Source organism: Lycium barbarum, chromosome 1, assembly GCF_019175385.1.
Source record: "Lycium barbarum isolate Lr01 chromosome 1, ASM1917538v2, whole genome shotgun sequence".
In the NCBI taxonomy this organism is placed as follows: domain Eukaryota; kingdom Viridiplantae; phylum Streptophyta; class Magnoliopsida; order Solanales; family Solanaceae; genus Lycium; species Lycium barbarum.
The window spans coordinates 161,877,471-161,889,684 of NC_083337.1; the positions used below are offsets into that span (position 1 = coordinate 161,877,471).

The 12,214-nt window shown below is 36.6% G+C and overlaps 1 protein-coding gene across 1 annotated transcript; it reads right to left on the reverse strand.

Moving 5' to 3' along the window:
* Positions 1-8,593: 8,593 nt before the first annotated feature.
* Positions 8,594-9,945, reverse strand: LOC132617291 (uncharacterized). The gene is made up of 5 exons (XM_060332267.1): positions 9,873-9,945; positions 9,482-9,580; positions 9,186-9,277; positions 8,957-9,016; positions 8,594-8,859 (listed from the first exon to the last, which is right to left on the reverse strand). Exons 1-5 carry the CDS (start codon positions 9,943-9,945, stop codon positions 8,746-8,748), a joined length of 438 nt encoding a protein of 145 aa, XP_060188250.1. The 3' UTR covers positions 8,594-8,745.
* Between the last annotated feature and the right edge of the window lie 2,269 nt (positions 9,946-12,214).

Here is a 12,214-nt window from a genome sequence, read left to right on the forward strand (position 1 = left end):
AACGTCTACAGTGCAGTAGAGACCTCCAAAGAATTGTGGATTGCACTCGAAAAGAAGTACAAAACCGAAGATGCTTGCTTGAAGAAGTTTGTGGTTGCCAAATTCCTAGACTACAAAATGGTGGATCGAAAAATTGTTGGAACCCAAGTTCAAGAGCTTCAACTTATCTTCCATGACCTTATTGCTGAAGGTATGGTAGTGAATAAAGCATTCCAAGTGGCTGCAATGATTGAGAAGTTGCCACCCTCATGGAAAGATTTCAAGAATTATCTTAAGCACAAGAGAAAGGAAATGAAGTTGGAGGATCTTGTGATTCGTCTCAAGATCGAGGAAGATAACAAAACCGCTGAGAAGAGGTACCGTAAGAGTTCACCGATTGAAGGGGCAAACGTCATTGAAGATGCTGCTCCGAAAAAGAACAATAAAAGGAAGAGGCATTCTGGAAAGGAGAAGTATCCTAACAAGTAATTGAAGGGGATGGAAAAACAATTCATATTTTGTTGCAAAAACGTTGGCTGCCAACGGTTTTTGCTCCAAAATGTTTTGTTGATTGGTAATTGATTCTTGCAATAATTGATTCTTGAAATTGTTTTTTACGCCAGAGAATCGTTGCAGTCGTCAAATCACGCATGCAGCTGTAAAAACAAAACCGATCAAATCTGCCATGCAATCGTCAAATCAAGCGTGCATTCGTAAAATCAAACAGTAAATATATTTTTTCAACATCAGATTATGACATTCAAAGGTCCGTGAATCATTTGTTTTATATACCAGTTAAGATTTGTATTTTCTACATATCTCCCTGAATTCTCCACTTCTCTCTTGTAGACTTCATTTTTAACGAATTCTCAACTTCTCTTTTGCATTCTCCATTAATTTTTACTTTTGTATTCTGTTGAAAATAATATGGCGGAAAATTATGTAAGAGTTAATTTATATTGGGGTGGTGAAGTTGTGTACGAAGAAGGTTCAGTGAGATATAACCGTCGTCCGGAAGCCGTACAAAGGTTTCCAATTTCCCTCAAATACGATCGTCTACAACGTGTTTTCATAAGCAAAATGGTCATATCTGATCCTAACCTTTCAGTGGTTATCACTGGACGATATCCAACATCAATTACGGCTAGGGGATTTCCCATTTACGAGGAAACTCTTATTTCGGACGATGACTCCTTATCATTATTTCTTCGAAGTCCTGATATATTTAGCAATCATATCAGTATAGCGACACTTGACATGTATGCAACTATTGAACGCTCTACTAATGTTGAAGCACCCACTGACGATGAGTTTGATATTCGGGGTACTACGTATCTTCTCGCTATGAATATTGGGCTTCAAAGAGGTACACTTCAACAAGAAACAATGGTAGGAGTTGGTAGCCAGTCACATAACTTTGGTTGGACTATGCAGAGCTGTGATATTCCTGGACCGAGTAGTGCTCCAGATACAAGTAAATTAGGTGGCGGGAGTATAATTCGATATCGCCCTACTCAAGTGGAGTCATTTACAGAAAGGTAAATATAACGATGTTTTTTTCGCTTAAACTAGGAGACTTCTAACTAATTGTTTCTGAGATTTGAACCCCTTGAATTTTCCTATGTTTGTAGGTGTAACGATTTTGAAGAAAACCCCGTATTAACTCAGCTCACACAAATTGTGAGCAATAATGATGTAGCTAATGATCACTCCGATGAGTCAGATAGTGATATCCCATTAGATCACACAGAAACAGACGATGATCACTCATCTGATGATGATGGTTATTCTTATGAAGACATTACTACTCGAAGTGATGGTAACGTTAGCTACCATTCTAATGCGATTCCACATTTGGATAACACAGAAGAAGGCCCGGATGATTTTGCCTTCATGAGAGATGACAGTCCAGTTCGATCTGCACTTTGGGATTGTAAAAAACTTGAATTTGTCAGATCGGGTTAGTATGGTGGCAATGAATATTCTTTTTATTTGTTGGCCCATTTTTAAGGGGTTGATAATTTTCCTTATATTATGCAATTAGGTATGTTATTTCAGAACAAACAGGAAATGAAAGGCGCAGTGAGACAATATTGTCTCAAATAAAAGAAAGAGTTCATTTGTGATCAGTCCAAAGGTAAAATTTGGAGGGTTATTTGCAAGCGTCATATGTTGGGATGTGAGTGGATGATTCGTTTTAGAGAAATTTCAAGTGGTATGTGGAAGGCAAGCAAAGCGGTTCTCCACCATAGTTGTCTCACGGACGATTACAGAAAGGATCATTCCAATTTGAACAGTCACCTAATTGCTACTACGTTGATACCATATATTATGGTCGATCCATACATCAATATTAAGTCAGTTCAGCAAAAAATAAAAGGATTGCATACGTTTACTCCTAGTTATAGAAAAACACAAAATGGGCGTAAGAAAGCTATTGAAATGGTATTTGGTGATTTTGAAACCTCTTTCAAGACATTGCCCCGATACATGGCTGCCTTAAAATATTTCAATCCGAGGACCGTTGTTGAGTGGGAGCACTAATCAACTACAATGCAAGGTGAACATATCTTCAAGTTTCTGTTCTGGGCTTATAAACCAAGCATGGATGGATTCAAAAGTTGCAGGCCTGTCATCTCAATAGACGGTACTCATATGTACAGTAAGTATGAGATGAAACTGCTAATTGTTGTTGGAATTGATGCGAACAATAACATTTTTCCACTTGCATATGCTATTGTTGCACGTGAGAGCTTTGAGTCCTGGACGTGGTTCCTTGTGTTGTTGTGGAGACATATTGTTCGTGAGAGACAAGGAATTAGACTTATTTCTGACCATCATCAGGGCATCTTGCAATGTGTCCAAACACATGATTGGTTACAACCACCATCCACACACCAGAGGTTTTGCATTCGGCATTTGAAAAGCAATTTCAATAAAAAGTTACTCAGCGGTGACCTTGAGAAGCTAATGTGGTTGGCGGCTACAGAGCACCAGAAGAAGAAGTATAAAATGAGGATGGAACAAATCAAAACAATGTCACCTCCAGCGCATCTGTGGTTAAAAGCTCTTCCGGAGGAGAAATGGACATTGCATAAGGACAACGATCATAGGTGGGGGGCTATGACAACTGTTGACACCCAATTTTGCCCCTCCTTTATTCCAATTTATTTCCTTGGGTTTCTGAATTTATTAATAATCTAAATATTTTATTTTTCACTACTATTTTTATTTTACTGCTATCTTTACTTTCATTTTCATTATTTTCACTATCAACATTACGAGCATTACTTTATCACAATTTTTTAATGGCTCGTCATCATTTTATTTTCAGATTTTGTGCTCGTTAAATTAATTATATTTTATCAAGTCTTTATTTTCTACATATTAATCATTAATTATCATAATATATATTGTACTAGTTATTAAGTTAAAAGCCCAATGAAATTTATATGGAGGAGGAATTTCAGCCAAATTAATGACCCAAATGATCAAGCCCATAAATCCGTAACCCACATAATTCGGCCAGCCCATTTAGCAAATCACCCTTCACAATTCACCCAACAGACCAGCCCAATGGAACAACCCATTACCCTTATACCCGGCCAGCCCAACAACTCAAATAATTCGGCCCATACCCGCAACGACCCGACCCGACTGGCCCACTTTCTCTTAAACATTTTTTCATCCACTTCACCTTACCTAAACAAAACCTAGCCGCACTCTCTCTCTCATCCCTCTCTCTTCGTCTCTTTCCTCTCTCCCTTCACCCACTGCCCTCTTCTCTCCTCTCGCCTCCCTCTCTTTACGCTTCTCTCATCCCCATTTTAGCAAACCTTGACCATTCTTTCAACCATGGCAGTTTTGCCTATACCATTTCCGCACAACCATTCCCATCCCTTTCATCTCCCTCCTGTTTTCAGCAAAGCTCAGTCCCCCTTTCCCCTCACAGATTTTGTTACCCCCTTTTTCGTGTTAATACCTACACGGTCAACACAATAGGCCAAGAAAACTTGTGAAATCTCTTTTACACAGAGAAAAACCAAAAAAAAGAATCTCAACCCGTGACCTTTTGGATTTTTTGCGAATTTTGAAATTCAAAAATCGTTAACCCTAACACTTTCTTCCACCTATAAATACGTCCTTGAGTCATAGCCGAAAGGGGAGGATTTTTAGGGGGATTTTTGGTGATAGATGGGTATTTTCTAAAGTCTTGAGTTTCTTTCATTTTCAAAAAATCTGGTCTTAAACATTTTCAAATCAGAAAATACTTTCTGTTATGAGATTTGTATTGAAAAGTTAAGTTTTCATAATTCGATCAACTTTCGTCGCTGTTCGGCAAAAGAACTTTAATTACGACAGAAGTACTTTAATTTTGACTCGAGTGTCGAATCTGTCAATACGAGAGTAGATTCGAGGCTTTGACGTCCGACTTCACTGCACCACGAACAGAGTCTCACTTTTGAGACTCGGCTACACCGCCACTGAATGACAACCTTGCTGTCACCTTCACGAGATGATATCGCTTATCGCCGCTGTTTCTTTGTGAAAATTGCCGCGTCTCTCAGGCTGTTGTGCGCCACTGTTTTCCATTTGCAACTGCCTGCCATAAGCTCCTAAGCCACTGCTTGCCATCAGCTGCTGTGTGCCACTTTCTTTTCCCACGTTCGGGTTGTACCAAAGGCCATGGAATTTGGCTAATTGTCCATTAGTCGTCCCATTTTGTTCTTTACTTGTTTGCTCTTCTATATATTCTTGCGTGTGCATTTAATTTGTATTGCATGACTAACACTTTTATTTCTTAATTTAGATTAACCTTAGCGAAATTAGTGGGGTTTAGTTTTGATAATGAATAGCTAATTTAAGGAAAATTGAGAATTAATTCCATAGTTTCATTTTCTTCTTTCGTATTAAATAATTTATAGTACCTATAACATTTATCTATATTAAAGCAATTGATTTTCAAAGGCGTGAAGCCACGGACACATATTTTTGAATTATGTTTTCATTCTTACTATATTGGAAATCTTAAGGTATTACTAATATACAAATATGAACTCAAATATATTTTATAAACAACTCTTCAAGTTTGAATCAATCACGTGCACCTTTTAGCTAGGCGTAGTTAATAAACATAATAAAAAGGAGAAAGAAAATTCCTATCTTGTTCGTACTCTCAAAACAAAAAATTAGTTAAGACCTCCCCTTTTGAGTTATTTTTAACTATGTTTAAAACGTTACATATCCCGCGTCTTTCAGTTTATAACTAAGCCTTTTTATACAAATTATTATTTCTACAAGCCCTATTTTAATAGCATTCTTACATATTTATCTATAACTTTAGCAATACTTACAAAACTATTTTCTTTTCTATAATACTACATTTACACTTAGCCTAATTAAATTTGAGTCCGGTCGGATTAACCATTATTAATGGAATTTAGAGGATGTCTAGTACCTTCCCTCTAGGTTAGTTGAACCCGTACCTAGAATCGTTTGGTTTCGTAGACTTTAAAATAAAATCAACTTTAGATAATTACTTTAATAAACTTTAGGTGCTCTAATTCACCGTAAATAATTAGGTGGCAACTCCCGTACTTTAATTAACCCCGGAATTACCGGAATGTTATAAACTATTTTGACTTAGGTTAAAATAAGGTATAACAACAACGAATGTCTCCGAGTCTTACAACGGTTTATTGAAGAAAGCTCGTGGATTTCCCGTTACTGCCATGGTCCGTTATACGTTTAAAAATCTTGTTGATCGGTTTGTTGAGAGAAGCACCCTTGCTGATTTGTTGATTGCGGATAAAAAGTTTTGGCCGCGCGCTGTTGAAAAGAAGTTTGATGAATACTGGGAGAGGTCCCTAAAGCATACTGACATACAGCAATACAATGCAACTGAAGGGGTCTTTGAAATTTTGACATTTGCACACGAAGGTAAGGGCGAAAATATCCATAAAGTCTTTGCCGAAGGGAAAAAGTGTTCGTATGGGAAGTGGAGAAACTACCATATGCCATGTTCACATGCAATTAAATTTTGTGATATCCGCGGAATTCAACCAAAGACCTATGTTAGCAAGTACTACAGTTGCAGGTTTTACAAGCAAACGTATAGTGGAAATTTTTCACCGTTGGGTGATGAAGCATATTGGCCACCTTCTCCCTTCAGTTTAATTGCAAACACTGAATACGAGCGAACTTCAGGAGCGCGGACTACAACTAGAAGGAGGAATGAAATTGATATAGCTCCTGCTCGCATGGCTAGAAAGTGTAGTACGTGCAAGCAAACAGGTCATAACAAGAATCGCTGCCCCGACAGAAATCAGTAGTTATTATTGCTTGTTGGTTTTTATGTTTTTTTCTTAAGTTGTACGATTGTTGTTTCCTTATGTAATCTTCCAAGAATATATAACATATCTTGTGTCGTTTAATAGTTAGTATGTAATTTAACATTTACTACTCATTTAATGTGTGACGTTTATTTAACTTATATTTTATTTTTTATTTCTGTTCGCATATATAACACATATTTAATTATTGCATGTGTTAAAATATTTATTTGAGTTAATCACTGAAATTAACTATATGCTTTAAAAATTAAAAAAATCAATAATTTTTTTTTATTAAAAATATAGCCGAATATGATTTAAATAGAGGCAACGTTACAAAGTATTTGTAAAACGCTGGGGAAAAAATTAATGAAGGTATAACGTGGATCAGCCCACGTTATACCTTTTAATTTTTCGGTGATCAGATCTGACAATTGAAAAAAAAAATTGGGTTTGGCTATCCCCTTTTGGTTTATACCGTATATTTTTATACCCTTTAGGCTCCGGACTCGATAGATATATCTCCTGCAGAGGAAAAATATATATTCAGCAATGAAGAACCATGAATGCTTTTGTAATACTCAACAAGTCACCAGAACAGCAGCCCCACTGGCTTATTTCATAACGAAGACATTTCAATCCCCAGTCTTTTGCAGCATCATTTATGGCCATCTGCAAGAAAAGTGCAGAACTTAAAACAATCAATATAAAGACCGAAAACAACTAGAATTTTGTATATGGTAAAATATTTTTTAATCATAATTACTCTTCTTTTGAAGATAAAATACTAAAAAACTTACCACTATCTTGTCATTCAAAGTGTCCCTTTCTTCAAAGGTCTTATCAAGTGTGATCTTACCAAGTTCACTTCGCATAGTTGTCTGTGCTAGTTGAATTACAGCATACAACGGATTCTCATATGACGCCAATTTCGGGTCCACACTCTATAATTTACAGAGCAAAGTAATCACATCATCCCCACATTTTTAAATTCAAACATTAATCCCTCAATACTGAGTAATAAAAATGCAAAACAATAACAAGCAGAGATTATTTAACTTTGACATAGAGAACACCATCAATCGAAATGCTAACATTGTCCTTGGTAATAGCGGTCTGATCAGGTATCGGAATAGCCTCTTCCTTGAGTGAATGCCCGTATGCAATTTTATCAACGAAAGGGACCAAAAGGTGAATTTCAGGAGTCAAATGTTTTCACATATTTCCCTAACCGTTCAACAACATACGCCTTTTTTTTCAGGCACTATACGAATCCCCCAAAAAAAAAAAAAAAAATTACAAACCAAATAATTATGATGGAAAATTTACTTTGCGTATGGGTCGCGTTTACTGAAAAAATGGCGGACGGTAGTGGAAGTAAAGGAAGGGGATAGTTGACGTGGCGGGAGCTGATTGGAGTATTGCCGTGTAATTAGAGAAGAAGTTGCTGTGGAAGTGTTGATATGGGGTGAATGAAGTTGGTGATTTAGCAGACCAAGCTTGTTCATGGAGCTTGATTTTGCTATGTTCATATTATTATTCGAGAAATTGAATTTGAGATCAATGAAGTAGAATTAAATAGCTAGAAGACAGTCCCTTGCTCAAGTTACCGTGTCTTGTTCTTCAAGACACTAGTACTTAATATTAAACGCATATAATGGGAAATTTTGAAGGAAAATTTTATTTTGAAAAACCAAATACTTATACACTATTCTTTAACTAATTACTCTAATTTTGGATGTATAGGCTTTGGAATTTAAGTTCACATTTTTATATATGGTGCAGTGTACGTACATATACGACAACTTATAAGTTAAAAGTATGCTCTTCCAATTTAGAATTTTAGGAGAAATCATGAATTAGATATCTTTAATTAGTCTACTGTTATTGGCACAATTAGAGTATTGGTACTTCCTTAATATGTGTGTTATGTAAGATTTTAAAATAACATGATGAATTATAAATATTAAAAAGTGAACCTGGAAAAGAGAAAGAAGAAAAAACGCTTAATCGCAATCCTAAGAGGAGGTACGTTTGAAGGATTAATCAGACGATTCTTTCGTTTTCATAACTATAAATTGAAAAGCTTGGTTTTTTTTCTTATGTTTCCTCCAAGTGATACTTTGCTTAGTATATTTTCTCAAGTATAAAATGCAGAAATCAGATGTCAAAAAGCTTATCAGAAAGAACCGGCATTTACTCAGAAGTTCTCAAAACCATGTAATTCTGCATCCATTCTAAGTAACACAATCACCGGAACAAACGAATAGACATCCTATCATTGACCAGAGCTTCTCAGATTATAGATGTATGTACAGCTAAATAATCCAGAATGGCTAATTCAAATATTAATCTACTCTATCAATGGGTCTGACAAAATACTCAGTCATCCTTCTTCTAAGCTTCATCAGTAGAGTCAGCACTAATAAAGTGCTCATTGTTGGTTACTGCCCGCAATCTTGCTCGATAAGTTTTTGTATATGTTAAGAGCTTGAGCCACCATGCTGGCAGGATCAGAAGCGTTTGTAGGAAGTAACAGTGTTGTGCCCTGTAAAATTAAAAAGGGAAGCACAAAATAAAAATGGTTAGCACATCAGTGATTCATGGTAATGGACTAAATTAGAAGGTATCTAATTATGCTTCACCTCCTTTGCAATGTTACTGAAGGCTTGGATATACTGCTCTGCAATCCTCAAGCTTGCTGCCTACAATACCCAATAGCAAAAAAGCTGTGAACGAGAATGCAGATTGGCGTTGACGCAATCAAATGTAATATTACAAATCTAGGTTTCTGAATTTAGTCAAACATATCTTTCTCCAAAAACTTGTTACATGTCATGAAAAAAGAGTTTGGCATGAATTTAAAGATCTCACCTCTGCGCCTCCATGCTCTTTAAGGGTTTGTGAGACCAAGGCAATTCCTTTTGCTGTAGCTTGGGCTCTAGAGAGAATGGCTTCGGCTTCACCTGATTCATCGGAGAGGGAGAGAGTGTATGGGTGAGGAGAATCAATAAAACAAGTTTGATGATCTTAGAAATAAGACTGGCTTAAGAGATGTGCTCCCTTTTACAAATGTTTAATACATTGAAATTTCTTGGAACCAGATTAAACTTGTTCTAGTCCATTTTGAGTCTTTAAACATGGATTCACTAGGCAACAACTTTACTAACCTAGTGCTCTGTTGACCTGGTCCATCTTTGCAGCTTCTGAGGCAAGGATCACTGAACTCTTCCTTCCATCAGCGATGTTTATATTTGCTTGCCTCTCTCCTATTGTACGTGACAATACATCAATTTTAATACGGAAAAATGTCATACATATGGGCTATGGCGCATTGAATCTCTTCAGTATCTCTCTTCTAACGAGGTCATTTCACTCATAGAAGGCCTCATCTATCTTACCAACCAAAAGGATTTACAGTTATACGCTAAACATGAAGTTAGGACGGAATGAATGCAGTATATTAACCGTTAAATGTATGACATAAAAAAGCATGTTCCTCCTCCTCATTGCCTGCACAATCTACCTCACATCGCTCAAATCAGGGAGAGGAACTATTACCTTCCGACTCCAGAACTTGAGCCCTTTTTTTACGTTCCGCTTCTGCTTGCATTTCCATAGCTGCCCTAGGCATGCCATATTATGTATACGAGGAGCCATCTAATAGCCCCCTTCGTTGCGTTATAATGGTTGTTAAAGCGGCACTATCGAAGAGACATCTCAATTACCCAGTTTCTCCTAATCAGTTGTTTCAGAATGACACTAAAGACGCAGAGGTTCTTCCTCACGTTGCATTCCTCAGGTAATGTGTACATATACGCACACTACCTCATCATCTACCACTTCTCTCAAGTGCTATATAATAATTCGAGCATGTGCCAGTAATATTAGTTAAAGTTCAAAAATAATATATTAGCATGCACATGAGAGTGTTTTGATTATGGTTTTGACTAGTACTAAAGATTAATAGTAGTAATCTTTAAATGTCAGTTGAAACAAGTAGTAATTAATATGAAGTTGAAAGTTAAGATTGTCGTAAAGGAAAATGAAGTTGGCCCATATGTGAGTCCCTTTGATGGAACACATGTCTAGTAACCAAACACCAGAAAATGACTTGCAAAAAGATTTTCCTGAAAAAATTGACTTTAGTCATATCAACCACCCTAGCCTGACGCAGATAGTTGACCACATATTTTCACTTGAGGCGTTTGTATCTACATTGCAGATGGCTAGACAAGGCCGCCACTTTGGAGTCATCACCTTGTCCAGGATTGACTGAGCAACAAATTGCTGGCAGGCTTTTCGAGGTCGCAAAGGTGAGGAATGTGAAGAACTTGCTAAAAATGCTCCCGATGTGGCTAACCTTTATCGTGTACGGTCTTGTTGAAGCAACAGGGAGCACCTTCTTTATTGAACAAGCTGAACATATAGATGGCCAAATTGGAAAGAGATCCCATTTCCCAATAGTAATTTTTGTTATCCTCAAGGGCTTCACAAGTTTCAGTATATCCATGATATATCGATATCTCTACAAAAATGCAAACCGATGTCGTCCTTTGCTGAACAGCATATGCTTTGGAATGTTATGTTCTGTATTATGTTGTCTTACTGCTTGGAGGATTGAAGTTTACAGGCTTTGTAATCTTGATTTACGAAGGATTGATGTCAGGGTAGATACTTACGTTGACCACATTAGTGTTGCTTGGCTAACTCCTTAGTTCTTCTTTCTTGGCCTTATGGATGGATTTGCTACCAGTGGACTTCAACATTTCTTTGAATCTCAAGTTTGTGAGTCAATGAAGGATTATGGCCCAGAACTCAACCAACTCCCCCTTGGTATTGGCAAATTCGTTAGTGCCATCTGCATCCTCATTTTCAGGTCCTGGTTTAGCGACAACTTAAACACAAGTCGTCTAGACAATTACTATGCAATGTTATTAGTTCCTGCCTCCCTTAATTTTGTCATCTGCTGTTTGGTCAGTTATTGGTACTGGAATCAGCCCAATGATACCAAAATATTGGACGATGCTCAAGACCTTGAAATTCGTTTAGAATTCTAGTGGTGACATTATCAGAATACTGGCTTAAGATCATGCGTAGTTAATATAAAACAAGCTAGATATCTTTTCACATCTAGCTACTGATGTACTTGAGGCACATAGCCTAAAGGGAACTAAACTTCCTTCTAATCCCATCAGTTATATTTTCAAGGATATATGTTTTAACCATTTGATGTGTACTGTTTATAGCAAAAGATTGGCTATTTAATTTTCACTATTTGCTGTGTGCTGCTTATAATTTATTTACTGAGACTGCAGGTTCCAGTATTCCAAATGGTATGTTTTATAAGGATGTAAATGGTGTCTTGAATTAATTAAGTTCAGGGTAGTGACACTCTTGTTGAAATTTTAGTCAAGGAACTGAAGAAGTAGAAGTGGATATACTTTGCTTCGTTGAATCAAGAAAATAGAGTTGAGAAGAATATGAGTTTCCCCTTCCTTTGCTCTGTTCTGTTCAGATAAGATCAGCTTTTAGGTGCTGTTATGGTCAATCTATCTATACTATATTAAAAGTAAGAACTCAAAAACTAAAAAGTTAAATTACTATAATACTTAGTATTAATCTAAACAAATACCTATTCATTTGATAAAAATTAAAACCTAACGCTTAACGCTTTTAAACCTATCCTTTTGATTATCGCCAACAGGTATAGTTCTTTTCCCAACAGGTACATCATATGGTTTGGTTGAGCAAATGTTATCGCTTCTTTGTTTCAACTCAACAAGTACTTCTCTTCGGTTTTTAACAAATGTTCTTAATTAATGGCTCTCCCCCAATATTGATTATTGAATTTCATTTTGGCCGGAGTTGAGCAATAGTTCGTGAAGTTATTCACGCCTTCA

What these genes read in the sequence shown, in the direction of transcription:
- LOC132617291 (XM_060332267.1), bottom strand. Translation starts at nt 9,945, where the DNA reads ATGCCTAGGGCAGCTATGGAAATGCAAGCAGAAGCGGAACGTAAAAAA. An exon ending in TCAAGTTCTGGAGTCGGAAG is followed by an intron (nt 9,581 to 9,872) that starts GTAATAGTTCCT and finishes CACGTACAATAG; the next exon opens with GAGAGAGGCAAGCAAATATA. An exon ending in AAGAGCATGGAGGCGCAGAG is followed by an intron (nt 9,017 to 9,185) that starts GTGAGATCTTTA and finishes TGGGTATTGTAG; the next exon opens with GCAGCAAGCTTGAGGATTGC.